At 36.0% G+C, this 22,013-nt stretch overlaps 1 protein-coding gene across 3 annotated transcripts in view; it reads left to right on the top strand.

The window, feature by feature from the left end:
* The window catches only part of htr4 (5-hydroxytryptamine receptor 4), a 139,145-nt gene extending 118,282 nt beyond the window's left edge, over positions 1 to 20,863 (top strand). For all 3 annotated transcript variants that reach the window (XM_032555749.1, XM_032555747.1, XM_032555748.1), the window contains one exon: positions 19,498 to 20,863. Coding sequence is in view for 2 of the 3 variants with exons in the window: in XM_032555747.1 (XP_032411638.1) it covers positions 19,498 to 19,585 (88 nt within the window). In the remaining variant the exon portion in view is untranslated. The remainder of the gene's footprint in view (positions 1 to 19,497) is intronic.
* The last annotated feature ends 1,150 nt before the right edge of the window (positions 20,864 to 22,013 follow it).

Raw genomic sequence — 22,013 nt, 5'->3', positions numbered from 1 at the left:
AGCAGAGGTTGTATGGTTTTGCTGCAGTAGCTGTATTCTGTGTGCAAATAACTTCCATTTGCAAGTAGTCTTGGATTTATTCCTGTTACATAAAACGAATGATGTCATAAGGGTCACGTGGATTACGGCATTTATTGCTGTAGTGTTTCTTTTTCATATCTGAAAAATCCTTGCTTTGTGGAAAGCCAGACATGTGTTCTTTACTTAGCCTTTTTGTTCACCCTGTTGTTCTCAGGTTAAATTGTGTTTGTGTTTAATAGGTGTGTGTGTGTGTGTGTTTCCAGCTGTTTCTACTGCTCCGCTGTGTGTTTTAGCTGCTGTTCAAACATTCAGTGAACCCTGGAGGAGATGTCCTGAATTGTGGTGTGTTTTTAATTTTTATAGGCTACCCATGTTTGGTGTTATTACTGCTTGTGTTTATGGGAAAATAATTTTATGAGAGTCTATTATGGCTATTTTAATTTGTAAAATAAAATTAACAAAAACTTGAGTCTTGAACTCAGTTTGACACACCAACTTACTGTGAGAGACAAGTGTATTAGACTGAGGAGATGAAAATAACTGGCACACTGATACTGGAGAACTGATGATCATCAATTTTGTCCAAATCACCAAAACATGCCAATGTTAGAATAACATGTGTTTTGTTTTTTTAGCCAGTTTGTCAGCCAGCAACATGATTGCCAGTTTCATAGACATGATAAAAGAAATTTTCCCCTCATTTAACTGTAGGTATTTTTTGCATCTAGACTTTTTTGAGGTGTGTAAGCTTTTTATATATATAAAGTTTGCATTATATATATCTTGCTTTATATATATTTTTTCAATAACTGTGTCTATGTGTGCATGCTTCTGTGTGTTTGTGTCTGTGTGTTATACTTTAGGTTGGGTTTAGATTATAGTAGAATTTGGTGAACATATCAATTAGACTTCAAAAGCCTTCCTTACCATGATTGTTATTATCTAACATCTATTGAATTAAGAAAAACACAAATTCATCTTAATGTAACCAAAATGTTTTAGGTACATTAAACAGCAGGGATAGGCTGAACAATCTGCACAGTGGTGCAGTTGGTAGCACTGTTGCCTTGCAGCAAGAAAGTCCTGGGTTCGATTCCCGGCCCAGAATCTTTCTGCATGCGGGGGATTCTCTCTGGGTACTCCGGCTTCCTCCCACAGTCCAAAAACATGACCGTTATGTTAATTGGTCTATTGGAAGGCAGACACTGATTTCAGACACATCACTCATTACATTACACTCTTTACTAATCAAAAATCCAAAAACTGAAATATAGATTTCCAAAGAAAATTTTGTGTTAGTTTTGAGCTGGAGCAAAGAATCATATAAAACAGGAGTCCATTATTCCAGTTTTTGTGAGCCCAGTGCAATGCCCGTTTTAGATATGTCTGTGGTCCAACACTAATCAATCCCAGCACACACAAAAAATTGTCTTTGAGTTTCAAATAAATTTGTCATCAATTTATCTTTGTGCTGGCATGTGATTTATTTTCTCACCTTGAAAGTGTTTGTGGACCTCAACACACTGTTCTAACCTCTATTAACATCCTATGTATGGTGTACAAGTAGACCTTCTGGTCAACTTGACCTTCCCTGGAAGCTCTGGCCAAACTTCAGTAGGTTCTGTTGTGGTTGCTGGAACAATCTGGTCTTCAGTATTAGATCCTGATCCTATGAATTCAAATTACTTTTAAACCTATGTGTCATTACCCACCGTGGTTGGATCTGGTGGCAACAGTACATTCTAAACATGTGCATTGATCATCAAGAGAGTTGCCCTCAATCAGTAACCACATTAAAGTGGTCAGGAAGGATTTTCACTTCCTAATTGAATTGACTCGCTGTGTGGGCCGCTGCCTCTTCACCTCTGCGCCACTCCAGTCTCCCTTTTCTTTGTTCCTCTCTCCATCCTTCCCTCTGTCTTTTTTTTAGAAGAAAATGCAGCTTCACTAAGATGAAAACAACAATTACTATAAACAAGATGGATGCATCTGGCCCACACATGCATACACACACACTATAAAGTCTGCATAAACAGCCTGTAAGTGGTTTACCACAGCCACATGTGCATGTCTGTGTCCAACATCCTTGGTTCAACTTGGCATCTGTTGCCGAAGTGGTTTAATATTCTAAATCATGCCTTTTTTTAACCTAACAGTGTAAACCATTCAGAGATGTAATGAAAGAATAAAAAATGTAAGAATAGATTTGCATATGAAGCACTTTTGCCTGTGTGCCTGTGTATACTCAGAATCAAGGTTTTTTAATGAATTGTGGGACTTTGCCAATGTATTCTGCAGTTTCTAATACATATTCATGTTATTGGGTATAGTATTGATTTTAGCTTACCGCGTGACACCAGCTATTAATAAGGTTGGGCTGCTTTTTAAGGTGCTTGTCTGTAGAGCCAGAGTCGAACGCCTTCCCTTTGTTGTTGAGCCTTTCAGTGTGCTGACATTTTCTGAAATGCATTCAAAATTGTGCTAAATTCTCAAGTTAGTATGCTTTATTTACTTAGTAGATTTTTGAGACGTTCTCATGCAGTTTCCATATTGTGGGACTAAGAGAGATTATGATCTCTGGCATTCCTGAAGGAATGTAGAATGACTTTGTAAAACTACAGTAAGCAGCAGTAACAGTTACAAACAATCCTTATCTTTGCCATTTTCCTTGAGATTTGCTACTTGGGATCATTTCAAGCATCAGCTTGTAGACAGATCACCTTACATTTGACTGCTGTCAAATGTAAGGTACTCCTGTTCAGTCATTTCCTAATTGCATTTTCATGGATTTAACATGCGAACTGGGGCCCATAGACTCTGGGATGAAGCTCCCTTGGGTGTTATGCAACTTCGAGGAATATATTCTGACGCTGGGCTGAATATCCTGAGAAAATTTGAAGCTGCTCTAAGTGTTTGCAACTGACTTTAAATATATAGCTTAAAAATGTGCTTGGAATATTTTACTTTAAAATCATATATTAGCAGCAAGGGTGTTCAGCAAATGCATACTGGTTTTCCTAGGATCTACATAGCTTACCAGAAAAACTGAGAGATAAAATTAGTTCAGATAAATATAAAAATGTATCCCTTCATATACCAAATGTTGTTTTTTTATATATGAATTGCTTAACACTATGGGATCTTATATCATTTTGTGATATTTTGCTTAAACTGACAAATATCAACTAAAATTTTTTTTAAAGTAATTTTGAACATTTGTTTCATATCCATTTCTTCTTAAACTTATTACAGGACCTTAAATATTTTAAATCCCTGTGATGCACAGTCACATTTCTGCCTTCTTCCTCTTTCTTTTCCTAATTATTATTTATTATTTTTATCAAAACTCTTAGACATTAAATTACATTTTATTTCCAGCACCTGCTGTTATTAACCAATCATTTTTGTGGAGTTTGATGTGGTAAACCAAAATGTGTTTAAAGTCTGGAATTCTTTGAACTTTTCATCATGGAGTCCTGGCGGGAATATCAAACAAAGCCTTTTTTCAAACATAAAGCTGTGGCCTGTGTGGTTGGCACTACTGTGATTAGCAATTAGGCAGCAGAGACAAAGCAACCTAAGCTCAATTCCTGAGCAGTTTCTTGGATCCTTCTTTGCTTCACAAAATGATATGCAGCAAAAAAGCAGTATTTGTTTACCCCTTTCTTTACTTTTTTTTTTTACATTCCTTTATTCTTGGTTACACACAATGCTTTTCCTTGTTTTGCTGACTCACAAATGCAGAAAGCCAATACATAAACCTGTGCTCACACACATATTGACTTTCTCTGAGGTTTCATTCATGATTACTCTGCATCTGTTTATGCAGGCCTGTTTATTTTCTTCTTTCTGAGCTTCATGTAAATATGAACTTATTCTGCCTCGTCTCACGGGACTCCACACTGCAGGGACGTAATTTTTCCTTCCTGCCAGGTATAGAGCTCAGCTTGGCAGGAAATTTTCTACTTTCCCTTCTATATTATTCATGTTGCCTCAGTAAGAGATGTGTGGTGTGTGAACAGGCACATAGTCTTATATAGTGGAGCATTTGGTGTTCAAGGAGGTTTATAAAGAACAAAGGCAAAAATAGGTCCCTCTGTATCTATCCAATGTTACCTAAAGTAGGCCATTAGATTAAAGGTTTGATTAAAGGTAAGAAAGGTTTGAATACATAGTCAATGAACCAGCCAGTAATTGGACATTAATTCAGTCAGCTATTAGAGGCTTTGTACTTAATTTTCAAGCAATTAAAAATTAAAACTTAGATATTATCTAATTGTCAACTGCAAAGCGCATAAGGAAAGTGAAATTGTATTCCTCTTTTTGTTTTGGGAAAACATGGATTGTTTCTACCAGGTCCTTGCGAGACCCTTGCTGTTGCAACCAGAGCAGTGGAAGAACTTCTTTGGCTGTTGTGCTGCTAAAATAAAAACATCACAGTAAATTAGGATTCTTGGAGCATTGCCAGTCCAGTGTGGGCATGATCAGGTTGAGTGGCAGCTGTGTAACATGGACCCAGATGTTCTGTCTCCACAGTAATACACACCTAAGTCAAATAAGTCAATTATTATGTGATTAAGTCAAATAATCAGCTCATTGGATTTTTGAACTTGACTGAGGAAGTAATTCAGTCATTTGATTTTGGTGTGTTGTATCAGGGGCACATCTAAAAGTTACAGGACACTGGCCTTTGAGGACTGCAGTTGCAGAACCCTGACATGGTGCAATCTTAGTCCAAATGAAGGTGCCCTAATGCATTACTATTTGCCTGTTAAACTTAAAAAAAATAGAAGTCCAACTTTAGAATCTTACAAACTTTATTTTTTAAATCATGCTGCATTGATAGTTCTTTGGGAAATAGAAGTCATTATCTGTCCTATTAAAGGAAAATTGTTAACACAAGTTCATCTAGCAATAAGTGAGAAAATAATGCTGTAGAAGTAGTTTGTGTAGTGTTTTTAGTTCTAATTGCTGTAATATTTAACATTTTATGAAACAAAAAGATACCATTTTGATTTATTTCTTGTTTAATTCTAATGAAGGACAGAAAAATAAACATTTAAAGAGCTTACCAAGTAATTAACTCCACAAAAAGAAGTATTAAAACTCTTAATTAATCAAAAACACCACATCTGATTTGTACCTTTCCTGGGCTTGTCTTCCACCAGGCAGAGGAATCAAATGAATAAAGCAGATCTGGTTTGTGACCCATTTAGCCATTTTTTTCTAAGCAAATGGTAAATGAGTCTTACAAGAATCCCTTTTCAACTGTTAAGCAAACATAATTCTCCTTTAAACCTTTGTTTTGTTTTGTTTTGTTTCAAAGTAGCAAGCTATTTAAGGATATGTTTTCTAAATGGATTAAAAAGATCAACTTGCTTCAAATTGCTTCAAGTTAGGTATTTTTCCAATGTATCTGAACAGTGAAAACTATGTATACAACATTTTGGTTGAAGGAAGCAGAGACCAAAAGAACCAAGCCTGTCACAGCATAATGCTCACAGACTATCTGGTACATGGGGGATCATTGTTCAGACACAAAAACAAATTTTGGTTTGTGGACTTTATCAAATATGAAATATTTACTAGCACACAACCAAATGAAGTTTACAGTAGGATTAACTCAGTTAGTCATTCTGGGGATGATGTGTACTTATATAGAGGAAAGATCTAGTGACACCAAACATGTCATTGATTTCTAAAATTCCTTTGGTTGTGTTCGAGACAAGAATACAAACAATGGATTGTTGTTTATAGAGAAAACCAAGTCATTTCTGTTCTAATTCTGAAAGTTTCTTTCATATCAAACCAGATATATTTACCAAAAGTTGCAATCTTTATTTTTTATCTATACAAAGAAGCAGCAGAATGATGGCATCATGAAGAAAGATGCTTATGCCAGATGAGAGCCAAAACAATTTCGGAAGCTAGTGGAAAAAAAAACTCTTGCTTTAACATCCATTGTAATTATATTCAGAGCTTATAATCGATGGAGTAATGAACCTATCAGACTCAAACATCAAGTCCTTGCAATGATAATGAGCTCAAACCATGCAATGCTTGAAAAACAAAATATAAAGGACTACTAACTTCTCAGACCTGTGTTAAATTACACAAATTATCGACACAACATTTGAGCTGATAAAAGTAATAATCTCAATTAATGAACATAGCCTTAACTATACTGAGATAAAATTGAGTAAATGAACATAAAATATGCTAGTATATACTAAGCTGTGCTAAGATAAAATAAACTAAGGTAAGATAACAGTTTAGCCAGGTTTAACTATGATAAGCAAAACTCAGGGAAGCTGAGCTCAAATTAACAAAACTAAATTATGATAAGAGGAGTTAAATCAATTGAAATTGGCTGAATTAAGATACAAAAAATAGGATGAGATGAGATGACAAAAACAGCAAGTAGAACAAATACAGTACAAAAGCGAAAACATAACTTAGGAAAAAACTGAACAACAGCAGGTTGTTCAGAAGCACTGCCTAGAGAAAGTTCTACCTTTGTAAAATTAATATGACAATATCACTGCGTTGTTACTTAAACCACACAACTTATGAAAAGATGTCTTTTGGACAGATGAGTTTAGATGTTTGACTATAACGCACAGCAGCATGTTTAGAGAAACCCAAACACAGCATGTCAGGACAAACACCTCATACCATCTGTCAAACATGTTGGTAGGGAACTGATCTGGCCTGTTTTAGCAACCACACAATGTTTTCTGATGTCAAGTGTGAGACCATCTGTCCAGCTTCACCCAAACTAGGTCATCAGCAGAAAAATGTTCCCCAAAACAGCAACAAATCTTCAACATACTAGCTGATAAATAAAACAACCAAGGTTTTGTACTGACCTAGTGAAAGTTCAGGCCACAACCTAATCAAATGTCATGATGGGAGATCAAGAAGGCTGAGCAGAAACGATGACATTACATTGCTGAAACATTACAAATCAATGTAGAGTGGCAAGGCTTGGAAAAAATGGCACTATGTTGTGAAAGACTGATAAATTTATTCAGATGACATTTCAGTGTAATGCAGCTAATGATGATTTATTTCACTATGACTTTGTCTTTTATTTCTAACTCAGTATAACTCCATGCAGCTTCACAGAACTTAGCAGTTGCTTCCAGCCCTTTTTAAACCTTGAACTCTTTTGCTGCTAATGGTAGCTGAAGCCACCTTTATCCCTCCAGCCAGCTGCTTTGCAATATTTTGTCCAATTTTCATGGCAGGTTGAAAGGGAGGTGAAGTTAAAACGTTATATCAATGCTCTGTTGTGACATAATGAAAGAAAAAATGTCTTTTGTCAGTGTAGGTGACACTCATTTGTCCAGACAAGCACACTGGCTGGTTAGCTAACAGGAATAAGCTCCAAATCAATAATGGAAAAACAAAACACTGTCATTCCACAGATGTTCATTATTTCTACTTTAAAGAGAACTGTTTTGAAGTATAATCAGTGTACTGTGAAACATGCTGTGGCAGTCTGGGTGGGGTTTAACACAAGTTGTCATGATGTTTCATTCTGTTTCAGATCTGGTCTTTTAATTAAACATGCTGTACTCCTAATTGGCTGTAAGAGTAGCAAATTTAAAGAGTTTTAAATTATCTAGTCTAGTACTATTGGGACATCACTATTTCTATTACATTATTACTATTAATATTTCACTATTCGTTTAAATTAAATAGGTTTTATGAGAATGAATTTATGGTGTTTTTGTAAGAAGAATCATTTCCAGGTTTCTGCTCTCCTTTCAATATGTTATTCACATTGTGGATTCATTAACTGGACACATACTGTATATACACCATGGAGGTGGAAATTATGCATAATAAAAATATACACAAGTTTTTTTAGGGGTTTTTGGTTTCCATGGACGCCTAACTTTCACTTGAGATAAATATTCTCAGCCATGCTCCTTTCTAGTTATTTCTGCATTACCCTTTTTTGCCTACTAATGTGGAGTTCATCCACCATTATTCAGGCACTGTTTGTTCCTAGTGTCAAATCTGCTAGAGCCTGGGCTGCAGTTCACCACTGACTTGTATAAAACGGCAGCATGTGGCACACTATGAATGAAAACAGGTCAGACCTTCAGGCGAGAAAAACCCACAGCATGATAAAGTATCTTAAAGTAAAAATGATATTACTGAGTGGAGAATTGGAAACTGCAGAAGAATTGGAATAATTTGTATACAGACAGATGGCTGAATTTCTGTGCACAAAAGTTGGTCAATTTGTAAGACACACATACAACTGGCATACTTATGTGGCACACTGTGTACTTTCAGCCCCACACATACACAAACACACAATGTGGCGATTTCTTGTCATTCCAGTCATGTAAGCAATTAGCTGAGGAACGCTGTGTTGCAGATATCAGCCATCCAGAAATAATCAAATGAGATCCAGCAGTACACCGATCTTAGTCCTAAAAAATACACACACTCTCTCAGACACACATGACATTATCATGACATTATTATTATTGCTCTGCTTGCTGGAACTCTGTATTATTAGTATCTCTTCTTTGAGAATTCACCTCCCACACTCTTGTTCTGACAGTTGTATGCCCAGATGTTGCATGGTATACACACAAGCAGGGACATGTGTTGTGTTGCCTTGTGTTCCCTGGAGTCCTGCAGATTTCACCCCTGTGCCCTTGTGAATCTGTCCAGGCAGAAGCCTGGATTAATGTTCTGAGACAAACAGAACAGGAGGCTCAGTGTTTTCAACCTCAGTGCTGCTCACCTCAACACTGCAAGTCAGTGTTCACTACTGTTGCCCGAGAAAAGGTCATTCAGTGTTTTACCTGTTCAGAATGGGAGTTTAAAGATAAGGTGAAAGGTATACAGGCAGCTGGTATAAAAACTGTTAAATCGGACTCAGCAATAATTACAGTACTCTCAACAATTACAGACTCTCATTGAAAGACAATTGTAAATAATTTGTACATTCTTTTGAGGAACATATTTTTGAGGAATAAAAAAGCACAAAAAAATAGTCATCTTCAGTAACATTTCTGAGCAGAAACGATGTGGAAAAACAAAATTCCAAGTTTTGTTTTTCCACAAAAACCTGAAGTATTTCTTGTCAAATTTTATTTGATTTTTTTCAATTTTAGTCAAATTTGAACAAAATGCTCAACCCTTCTAAAAATCTGTGTAATGTTTAGCAAATACGCACATTTATGTATGTAATGAGTGAACAGAAAAAAAAGCCTTTTGCCTTTCAAACTACTGACAAATACTAGAATTTGAATAAGGTGATTGTAGAGAAGAGATGAACAATATATCACTTGCAATATTAATGTGTGCAATATCACAATTGCAAAGGACTGGTTAAATCCAATATTTGGTAGGTAGCTGTATTTCATGTACAATGCATGTTAATTCTGCATGGCAATAATATTTTTGACCTGTTGGACGGACCTCCCCTGCCATCAATACCCACATATGATATTACTAGTGGTTGAGTGGCTATAGCTCAGCACAATTGAAGTGGAGGAAATGTGATGAAGAAAAAGTATGAAAATATTATTAAAAATAGATGTGTTTGTGACCAAAATATGTCACAGTTTACAGCAGTTCCCTAACAACCACCTTTGGAGATGTATTTTACATCTCTCACCATTGTGCTCACTGTGTGGTGGCAAGATAAATTTGGAACCTCATTCAGCCTCGTCTGTCACAGCTCCAGCTTGGATTATAGACCTTCAATAGCACTTTTGTTAACTTCACCTATTGACAAACTTTATTCAAACTTATTCAAAGTTTACCATATATATACAGTTATATATATATATATATAAAAATTTACATTTTTATATAGCAGTATTGGCTGGTAGTTACTGAATAATTTCATACAAGTAACGAAAGAACAAAAACATACTATCAGAATTAGCAGAATAAGTTCTTGAAATACTTGACATACATCACTTTGTGTGTGATCAATCTTTATAATATGTAAGTTTTACTAGAAAGTTTAATTTATCAAGAAGCACTTAAAGAAAGTTAAGACAAAGGTGACTAGTACACCCTTGGTACCTGCCCAAGCTTAACTACAAGGAATGGCTTAGCCTTTACCAATCCTAACTATAAGATATGTCACAAAGGGAAGTTTTATTATTGGCTGTATGGCTAGAGATTTCCCTCTTGTGCTGTCTATTTTTATCACAGTGTTGAGAACCAGCGTCAGTCTCAGTGGAGTTTGGACAGAGTCAAACTGTTCCCTCTGAGCCAAAAAACATTTCCTCAAAGACAGGAAGGAAGAAATGAAAAGTAAAATAACAAGCTGACCTGGCTCAAACACTTTGATGCGTCTGATGCTTTACCTCATCATGACCCCAGAAAACCAGGGTTTCAAAATGCCTCCTCTATTTTATTTGTCTGTCTAAATTGTTTGTTTGACCAAATAAGAATGTTTTTGTTTGAACTAAGCAACATTGTGCAAATTAGCTGCTTTTCCACACTGCTCAGTGGGGAATTTAGCTGTCAATTGATTATAATGGGTGAAGAAGGTGAGAAAGGACTGTGATGTTTTACATACTGATGAAGAGTTCAGGCTGAGAGGAGCATCCTCTTAGCGCTGTTTTAAACTTTCAGTTCCTTTTAAGGATTCTCACCTACATTTGTTTCCTCTATTTAATGCTATGCAGAGCAAAACCACATCAGATTCACTTTTCTGATTTTCTTCTTGTTACATCATTACAAGTCAAAATGCTTTTAGAATTTGTGAAGCTTATCCATTTTCAGTCATTCCAAAGACTCAACACTGAAACCTCTCTGGCTACATTTTCCAAAAGGTGATCTTACCAGGGCTCTCTAATTCAAACAAAAAAACTAAGTGAACCATATATTATTGGTGTAGGTTGGACTTTTTTTCCAAGTCTGTTTTAAATATCCGTGTCTTGGAGAGCTTATAAGGAGTCCAGATTTACCAAAAAGGTGAAGTAGGTTTGTCCACATCTCCAAAACCTCAAATCCTCTTCAATACATTTTAAAATGTTATGAAGTTGAAGAAAGGTGATTGAACAATTTTGTTGAATTAAATCACATTAAAAAAACAACAAACTTAAATTTTGGTTGTTGAAATTATACAGTTTCAGAATTAATTGGATTTTTTAAGCTTAAGGATATTGTAATATCATGTCAGTAAATGCCACCACCATATAAACTTAGCAATAAATTTCAGTGGAGTGAAAATTGTCTGGCTTAAAAGAGGAGCTACTTGTAAAGACTGTTTTAGGGAAAATGAAACAACTAAACTGAGAATGGAAAATGCAATAATCAGCTCTCTCCAAGCACTGTAATGCTTCATATGACAGAGGCTCATAAAGCAGCAAGAAGCTACAGTATGTTGTCAGAGATAGGTAGAAGTACAAATTCAACTAATTAACCATGAGCTTTAAGGGTTTATTTCATATTTTCAGGTGCTAATGTTCTTTTAAGTCTTCCAACGTCAGCCCCAAGCTTTTTAGAACAAAAAAATGTTGAAAGTTTTGAAAGAATTGAAAAACTTTCTTCCTCAAACCATATATGAAATGTTTTTGGTTCTGAACCACTGAGAAAATAACACAGACCTGTGCTGCGGCTTCCCTTTGGTATTTCACTTTTTCAGTTTATCTGCCGCAGATTGGTTTCTTTGGCCTCAGCAATAAATCTCCAAGGTCTTCTTAATGGTTTTTGACATCCTTCCAGACCAGCTTCACCAAACAGTGGAGGTGGAAAAATTGCCAGAAAGATTACATTTTCTGAAAGTCCTCTTTCCTTAATTCTTCAGGGTGGTACTTGTCAGAAAAGCTGCTTATACTTAGTCTCAAGTCTAAGTTCATCCTTTTCTGAACTTAGATTCGAGAGTGAACATTCTGGCTACAAAGATCATCAAATAATATTTGATTGAAGTAGTAAGCTGTTTTAAATTCTTCTTATTTATTTTTGACACCTTGAAAGAAAGTCTACTCCAGACTCCGCTTTTTTCAGTTGTCAACTATATTTTAAATCATCTAAAAGTAAATATTTTCACTCGCTGACAAACTATTGAGCAGAAGAACTGCTAAAATCAGGATAGAATTGCAATTTATTTGATTGGAACATGGGAGTAAGAAAATTGGCAAGATTAGTGGGATTGATAGCTCAGCAGTAATTGGGGAGTAAGTACTCTACTACTTAACCAAGGAGGAATAATCTCATAATATGCAATGACAACTGACTAAAAGGGTTTACTGTTTTATACTTGTCCTATAATTAACATCAGAGAGCAGACATCTGTGTTTTAAGTGGTCTTCCCATCAATTCTGACCTAATAATCTTTCTATAGTGATGTAAAGCAGGGATTAGTTTTTTGTAGCACCACATGCTACCCTCACCATGTTGATGATGATATGCAGAGTTACTCTTCTACTACATGTTGACCAAAATGCAGCTCTAATTTCACTGGAGCACCTGTGGTTTAAAGTTGTGTCTCTAAAGCCTTCAAGGACAGCTCTCTTTATATTAAGATTAAAGGATCAAATGCCTAACCAGATGACTTGTGATTGCAATTGTCAAGACTATTTTATTTAAGGGTATCTGGTTTTGATTAGCACTATTTTGGAATAAAAAGTATAATTTTATGGGCTGCATGGTTGGTAGTGACTTGCAGCAAGAATGTCGTGGGTTTTCTGTGTCGATCTGTTTTATTTTAGTATGGATTTTTCATGATGTACCCATGCGTGGATTCTTTCTGACCTTCTTCTCATAGCCAAAAAACATGAAAACCAAACCCTTTATTTTTTATAAGACGTTGATATAATGCTTCCTTAGAGGTAATGGTACTTTTAAATATAATTAATTGTACTATCAAGACATATCTTCTTTCTTGCAAACTTTTCTCAATACCTTTAAGACAAACCACTTCACATACTTTGGGCTTAAACTATACTTGCTTTCTTTCTTCAAATTTCTTAAAAGTTGCCAAGCTCTTTGTCAAAATAAAATGCATATTTTTCTATTGTGTTGTTGCACTTCAAACAGACTTCTTTTCACTTATCTTCTGCCATAATCTCTTTTCTCCTTGAACTCAAGGCTTTTGTACTTGCTGTTCTCCTTCTTCCCTATCATCAGCATCACAGCAGGATGTGAATTCATTTCTCAGTAAGATGCTCTTGTTTCAAGTACTATGTGGCTGAGAAACTTAACTTGTCTCTTAAATGTTTTCTTGGTCAACAACACACACCTAACACCACAAAGGCAAAAAAAAGACAGAAAGAAGGAAAAAGCTTTCTGATTGTGATGCTTTAGTCTATTCAGACCTGAACAACTTTAAACCACTGCATAGAGAATGTGAGAGAGTCATTTCTAACACAGCATGAAGCAGAAGTATAGGGGAGGATAACCCTAAATTACACCACTAAACATGTGTATTCTGTTGTGTAAATTTTTGACGACTTTCAGTGTTGCTCTTTTCAGTTAGATTTGTTTTCAAGATTAGTTCAGGATCCACTTTTGTAAATTTCTTCCCAGGTAGCTAAAATGCAGCACAGGAGGGTTAACTTGACCTCACTTATCTTCCCTGATGAACATCTTGGTTGTTCTCTAATTAAAATATCAAGATGGACCTCAGAGGTTCATATCATTTGGTGAAGTAGCATAGTCTGAATGAGAGGGACCAGAAGAATCACCAGAGGAGTTTGACAGAGAGCTAATCAAAAGAGTGAAGGACTAAAAAGAAAAAAGGACTTTCAACATTTACCTGTACAGACAGAAGTTGGAGTTTTAACCACAAGTGAGCAAAATAGGCATAAAATAGTTACATTTCAAACTTTTCAATTTCACCACAAATATATACGTATATATGAATATATATAATGAATATATATATATATGGTCACAAAGGCCATATATATATATGAGCTCATCACCAAAAATAAATTATCAAAATACCAGTGGAAACATGCAGCTAAAAAAGGGTTTAGTGTTGCAGGTTTAACCATCCTGGGAAGTATTTTTTGTTGTTTGCTTAGGGATTAGGTACTACATTTCAAATTGCAGGTTTGGTGGGCAACTCTGTTGCCTCGTGTTTCTGGCTTTAAGTCTTCTTTGTCTGCATGGATTGAAGCCTCGGCTGTTCACCACACACACAAAATGAATCAAGATTGTGATGGGCTCCATTCTTCTCTGATCCACTCAGAATAAAGTAGATATGGTAACATAAAATCTCAGCTCTGTGATGCTGAAATTTTGAGTTTGAAACCATAAACAGCTTATGAAATAAGTAAAATACGAGGGTCACATTTAAATATAAAATAACAGAACATTGGCTGAACCACAAGTGTTGGGTTTGTGTCCATGTGTTTGTGACTTTTTTAAAAGTCATGGACTTTTCTATGGATTTGAAATTAAATTAAAAAATAATAATGACAAACACCAAAATTATCCCCATTATAGTTACCTCTTTAGCATATTTGTTTTACAATGAATCCTATATTTAGGCATGTCTAGATATGGAAATTCCCTGCCATGTTTAATCTGGTCAGATTGTTATCCCATTGTTTGTTCCCACTGCATTAACCCATACATTAACCTTGGTTAAGCATCTCCAGGAGCACTTTTACCATTTAATCATACTCTTGATGAACGGACTAAACAACATTGGACAAGAGCTGTGCCGTTTCATTTCCAGAAGGTTAATCCTGAGGTTAATGCAGCTGAACGAGAGGACCAAAAAGCCTATGTCTATGAAGCTTATGCATGAACTGCAATAAATCTGACATGAGACAGATTATTATATCACTAGGTAGTGTCATGCAAAGTTGAGCAGGTCGTAAATGTATCTTGCCTGCTTTTGTTGCTTTTAATTTTGCATGTCACGGAAGAAAATAATACCTCTAAAATGTTTTAGCTTTTCATCAAATATATCCAATATATTAAAGAGGAGCTTACGCTGTAGGCCGGAGGGTATTGTGTGTTCATGGATATTTATAGGAATGAGGCTACAAAAACAACTGATTTTATTTAGATTGCTATGACTGTGTGGGACAAATAATACATGTTAGTAAAATGATATCAAGACTAACAATTGTTTTCTTATTTTTCTTTATTCAATATCAATTAAGAATGATGAACATTGTTTTGCAATATTAATATCAATATTACTACTGATATTAAATTGAAGTGAGACTGTGGACTTGATTGTATTTATGACTCACTTACAATACAGTTCAGGATAAAATGTTATATAGTGAGTGCTTAAAATAATTATTATGTCAGAAAAGTTGTGGACAAAGCAGTAAGTGTCAGATCTAAAAGAAGGTGCATCAAAAAATCTTGTATTTTGGATTAAGACCTGACACAGAACAGGAAAAATGCATCATTTTTCTGCTGTTATCTACTGTTTACCAACAGCTAAAAGCTATTTGGGAATCTCTGTGCTAAAGCATGGTCTATGATCTCAAAGAACAAGGAAGTTATTTTTCATAGTTTCAATCAAAAAATGGAACAAACTGTTTTCACATATAAACACAACACTGGTCCAACTATTTAATTAATTAATTATTTAATATTTAAGAAACCAAACAATCCTTTGAAAATAGTTAGACAGTGATCTAAAAATACATCACAAGTTCCGTTTTATAAAACCTCTAAACATTTTCCAGAAAGTCGTGTTTCCTCAGTATATACAAGACCAGCAATTAATAAAAACTTTTTCATAGTGTTCTTTGTTTGCATTTAAATAAATGCCAGACTGCATCTCAACAGCTTAAAGAATTGATAATGTAATAAGTGAATAATGTAAAACCAAGCTCTTTGCTTCAATGAAGAGGATTGCGCAGCTTCTAGAACTAACTTCTTGCTCAGTAGATGAAATCGGTGTCATTAGGAGCCAAGAATATGTGATTATGTGGTTTAGATTTAAAATCACCTTCTATCAATTTTATTTAAAATTACATGACACTCATCTGGAGGTAATGTTGTTGTAATAGACAGATAGATCTCTACTTCCCACCTCTTCCACATGTAGCGTCAGATGTCAGAGTCTGCTGTGCAGACCGCTCAAAGTCTTCATCAGCGAGACTTCATCAAGATGAATGTTTGCCACATTGCTGCCTGAAATATGTAGAACTGTTTAGTCTGCTTGTGATCCGGGCCTTCTGTCTCACTGTGTCTCTCCTCTGGCCTCATTAAACAAATCTCCATCCTGTCTCTTGCTCTGCCAGTTGGCCTGTTGGCTCAGCTGTGTACAAATAAAACCACGAATAAACACTGTACGGATCGAGCCACATGTCCTGCTTTGGAGTTTCATTTGATCCAAGTATTAAATTAAATATATGCTCCAAATGACTACACATAGTCATGATGTCCTAACCAAATTTTGTACCCAGCATTGCTCATGTACACATATGATAGCACTTATGCCTTCACTGTTTTTTTGCTGAAGTTTGAAGTTTAAGTTTTGTTTTTTTGGCAAATCTATATCCTGGAAGTCCAGGTCCTGAATGATAGTGTGTCAGTCCCCCTTCTCCTACCAAAACAGCCCTGCTCTGTCAAGTCATGGACTTTCCTCATCTGTATTGAAAACAGTTTATGTTGCGTGTAGAAACAGGGTCAAAGTGCTGACAAGAGCTTGGAAGCAGCATAGTGAATTGAGGAATTTGAAAAGGGGGTATTATGTAAAATTGACTTTTTGAGCTTTGATGAGGGAATATCATTCCCACATCAAACACACACTCAGAGTGTTGCTTTGACTCATTCGTGAAAGTCTGAGGAATCCTTGAAACTCCCATGGCAACTATTTGGGGGTGCCTTAACGTCTGCTGATACAATGCAATGCATATTTAACAGCTTCGGTCTCCAGCCGAGCTTCTGCCTCACAGAGCAGCTGTTCCCCACATCTTCACCACACTGCCCCTCCAGACTAGTGGCAGCAGCAATCTGCAAACATCTGGTGGAATTACATGTATGCTGAGCTTGACAAACAAGCTGCAGTACTCCTAAGAATGGTTGTTGTGATGAGTGTCTTGAAGACCAATTTCATGGTGTCATATATGGCTATTATGCAAAGACAAATTTCTTTTAAAGAGGCAGCATTATGTATTTTCCAGGCACATAACTACTTGATTTTATAGCAGAATCAAGCAGTTCTGTTACTTTCAGTCATTATTGTCCTCTGATTCTTGAAGAAGCTCCTGCTCTTTCCGACATTAACATCCATTCTTAGGCGTGTTGGACTGAGAAGTAGATCGCTCATCAGACTCACAGTTCTACCAGGTGTTTACTAATTGCTGGTGGAACTAGGCTGGTGGAACTGAGTGGGAAAGGCGTGGGGGATGGGTTCTGTGTGAGGGTTCAGAGATCCAAAACAGCTAAGGGAGAGGGCTGAGCAGGGAAACAGAGAAAAATAGACTAATAAATACATAGAGAGCATGCAGGGAGCTAAATTATACCACAGATTGATGAACCAAAGGGAAAGGGCAGGACACTAACAAAGGAGTTAAAAAATGCATGAAATAAAAAACTCAGTACAAAGGCGTAACTACTTTGACAATACATAAATAACAATAGTAAGCGACCCTGGAAGAATCAGAATGTAAATACAAAGTAACAACCACAACATGACACTGTTAGCCCAGTTAGTAAAGGGGAATTTTCTTGTTGAGGTTTTTTTTCCATCCACTTCGCAATCCACACATTTCTTGTTAGTGTTGTTAAACGTGCTGACCTGAACTCTTTTATAAGTATCCATCTGTCAGAAACCTTATAAAAGAGTGCAAATCTTTGCCACATTTCCTGTTACCATTTTTTTAAAGTTAAATGTCCCATGCAAATACACCAACACTTACCCACCACCACTATTTTCCCACTCAATTGCTTGAGTTTATTTCAGACCTCTAAAAGTCACATGGCTATATTGCGGTAACTACAGGATTAAATTTGATTCTGCAGGACTTACTGGGTCAGTAATGTGTTTTTTTTTCCCATTCAGCTGACTCTAACAGAACAGATCACTGCATCATTTCATTTATAGAATCACTTGAGCTTGGTGCAATGTTTCTAAATACATTGCACTACAGATTAGCACACTGCCAAAGCAATTTTTATTCAATTAACAAAAAGCTAATCCCTTATATATCAGGAGTTACATAACATATTACATATTGCTGTGAGTGCAGCTATGTGACATGCATCTGGTCGAAAGCTCAGCTGAAGCTTTTCAGAAATTTACTGGCAGTTGCACTGATTGTGACTGGGTTTTTTTTAAGCATCAGTGTGCTCACTTTCAGAGAACAACAGTGAAACCGTTTAAAGGTTTAACGCTGCAATGTGGGAGCAATTTTGTGTTCTGCTTCGGTGAGAATCTGAAGCCTGTTTCTTTCAGCAAAGCCCTAAATGTTGGTGGCTGTCTGAAAGGTGTATTTCATGGCCAGTTTGGCAGCAGGAAGTGTCTTTGGTTGGGGTGTTTGTCTAAACAGCTCGTAATGGTTTTAGCCTGAGGTGAGCTCTTTCTGACACACACACACAGAAAGAAAAGCTAGGTTGCTATTTCCAGCATTCATGTTGTATGTATAGAATAACATGTAAGCATGCCTGTGTGTTGTTTTCTTGTACTCATAATACTAGTCATTTTTAAAATACTACTATCGTCTTTTTCCCAGTTTCTTTTTTTCTAGCAGACTTCTCAAAGCTATGTGAGAGCAATATTTCATAACATATTCACGCATCATTTACACCCTGTTGATTCTGGAAATTAATTATATGACAATGTGGGAAAGTTTCAATAAAATAAAACAAAACAGGAAGTTTATGCATGTTCAAGTATTGTAAATATTTATTTCTTTTTATCCTAAAAGACAAACTCTGGTTTAAACACACAAAAATGTGACAATACCAGCTCATGCCCTCGATATGGCTAAGTGATTCAGTTCAATTAGTGAAATAAAGAAACTTTTTTAATCTTTTGAGATTCAAATGACATGTACAGGTTGTTATCTGAATCTGTCACAATTTTCAGATTGCACCTCTGTCCGAGTGGGAATCAGCGAGCTTACAGAGCACATGTAGATATCAAATTGAAAGGATGATCTGAAGTTATGTCTAGATGTAACATAAAGCGTGAATTTTAGATTGTATCTTCAGCCATATGCCAAAGCTACAGTAACACACTTTGACAGGCACAAAATAAAAAGCACAAGGGAGTGTCAGGAGTGACTACTCTATTCATGAGAGCACAGAGAAGCACTGTAGGCATTTCTCTCGTTCGCGTTTCTCTTCATGTACTCTGCTTTTTTAAATAATTTAAAGGATTTCTTACTATACTGAACATAGAAGACATCTCCCATGAAAATATTATGAAAGTTGTGATAGGTAGCTATTTTTGGATTTCAGTTTTTTGGCTTGAAAAGTTGTGAATTACACATTCTTTAACCTAATTTTTGTGATTTTTCTTTGTCCCATCACTTCCCTTCCCTTTTCTCCACTCAGGTATTCTGTTCTTCACAACGGAAATCACAAAGAGCAGAATAAGAAGTCTCTGCACACAAACATCGGCTCCCGCGAGTCCTGCTTGTGACAAACAGCGACCCCACAGTCACAACTCCAACAGCCTTGGCTCTCACAGTGTCAACGCAGTCCTGAAAGGAACGCAGCAGCCTTTGCACACCCAGAGTGGGACTGCAACTCGGATGACAGGAAGGACTGTAGGGATCCAGAGAATGAGCAAGGCACTGCCACTGAATTTACAGCTCAGTCAAAACTTAACCTAAGTTTCTCTGAGGTCTCTTCGTGTGCAGGGTGCTTGAAACCAGCTTAACGTTTCTCTAATGCTGGGTAATGTGTTAGTGTTCTCGTCTGCAGGACTGCAGAGCCTGAGCTGGCCCAATCACACTCTGTGTTCATCTTGTAATGTGCAGAACCAGCAGCTGTGGTGTAGTGTGGGGGAGAAATTCTCAGCTGATGTTGATATTTACTGTGCTGGAGAGTTGTAGAGGTGAACTACATTGCCAAAGTGATTTTCATACACATACATTGGACTTGTTTCTGATTATTTTATGATGCTCCCTGTTGTTTTCTAGTGACAGAAAAACTTTACTTTAGATTTTTAAAGGTTGTTCTTTGGTATTTGACCGTGTAGGTTGGGAGAAATGAGCTTCAGAAGCAAGAAGAGATAAGTCCAGAACATTTTTTTGTCTTTGCTGAACATCACTTAGACATCACATGTGTTTTCCTTTCCGGGAACAAAACGGTTTTTTTCAGAGGTCAAAGCTTCCTAGCTCTGTTGAATCCTCAACAAGATAAAAGGAAAACAGGGTTTCCAAGGCTGAATTAAATCCTTGATCTAAACTGTCCAAGTGCATTATCATAAAGACCGCTAGCACTCCTGAGTTTATCACTCCCCACGCTCATCTGAATGTTTTAAGTTTCACTGCAAAAAGTTAAGAGGACCATGACCTATGGAAGCTGCTGATGAATGATTCAACAGATTTCTGAACGATGTTAGAGCACTGTGTGCTTGTTCTTGTTATGTGATTACATTTCAAGTTTTTTTTTTTTTGTTTGTTTGCTGGTTTGTGCATCTCTTGAGATGCTTTCAAGTGGATTTCAGGTGTGTGCATACACCTCCTATAATGTGATTCATGTGTATGTATGAGATTTGTTTTTTTTTTCATCGTCCAACAATGCTTTGCTCCTTGTAGACACACCATGTACTCCCCTGGATCTGTGCTCACCTTGGAGGTTAAGATAAAGAATGTACTGGAGGACTTTCAGTGTGTTTTATTCAAGGAAACGTAACACTAAAGCAAAATGTTTTCTTGTACTCATAATACAAACTTGTCCTTTTTTAAAAACAGTTGTGGTCTTTTTTTATTGTCATTTCCTTACATGCTTCATCTTTTAGTCAAAGTTTCTGGGACGGGGGGTTTAACAAGCCATTCGTAGTTATAAGAAAGCAAAATGTCATAAGAAACAACAGGAACCATTTGCACCTTAGAGTTTCTGCTGCTTAATTGCATGAAAGACATTCTGGGGTAGTTTCTTGATTTCAAAGAATCAAATTACATGAAACAATTGGAACCTTCTGCACATTCAAATATTTTAAAGCTTTGATATCAATTGCTATCCATTTGTTTTTTCACTGGAAGACAATTGTGCAGTACTCTTGCCAAATTAAACATTAGTACATTTGGTCTTGTTGCAAGCAGTTAAATATGTGATGATGGAGATCGTGAGTAAATTTCAAACTTATATTTGTAAACAATTTTGTATACTTTTCCATCCACTCATGTATTTTGCTTTATTACATAAAATTCCAATAAATCTGTTAGATTTATGATTGCAAAGTGACAAATGGCAAAAAAAATTAAGGGTATCAAAGCATTTCAAACATTTAGTCAACCTATTTCCATACATATTTTGAGAAACAATGGAAAAATAGTGAAATGCTTTTCCAGTAGTTACCATGGTGGCATAAATTAGCAATGATTAGGGGTTTATTAGAGAAGATTTCAGAATTTTATGTTAAGGTATCAAAGAGTAAAAAGCTTGAAACAAATGCAAAAATCTTCACAATTTTATATGGAACAAAACACATTTGAAAACCTTGTATCATGTTCTTTCTTTATTGTGTCAACCTATTTCATAGAATCCTCATAAAAAACACATTGAAATTTAAAGTGTAAAGTGATAGTATTTGTCATTTCAAAGTTCAGGATACACTTGGTCAACAAACATCTTTAAACAAAGGCACCACATTTAATTAAACTACCTGACAACATGCAAAAAGATGGTGTTATTTTAAAAACGACTTTGTGATTTTTTTTTATTTGTATATAAACAGGACGTAAAAATCCCAATGGCAAATAATGACTATTATGTCTTTTCTATTGGGTCATTTAATGACAACCCTCTTGAGCAACTGCTCAAGAGGGTTGCCTCTTGAGCATCTTGAGGTTACGGTTGAATGTCAGTCTGCGTGTACATCTCTGCATTTTTCCCTCATG

The sequence above is a fragment of the Xiphophorus hellerii genome, chromosome 23 (assembly GCF_003331165.1).
Source record: "Xiphophorus hellerii strain 12219 chromosome 23, Xiphophorus_hellerii-4.1, whole genome shotgun sequence".
In the NCBI taxonomy this organism is placed as follows: Eukaryota; Metazoa; Chordata; class Actinopteri; order Cyprinodontiformes; family Poeciliidae; genus Xiphophorus; species Xiphophorus hellerii.
This window is presented reverse-complemented; position numbering and strand designations above follow the sequence as displayed.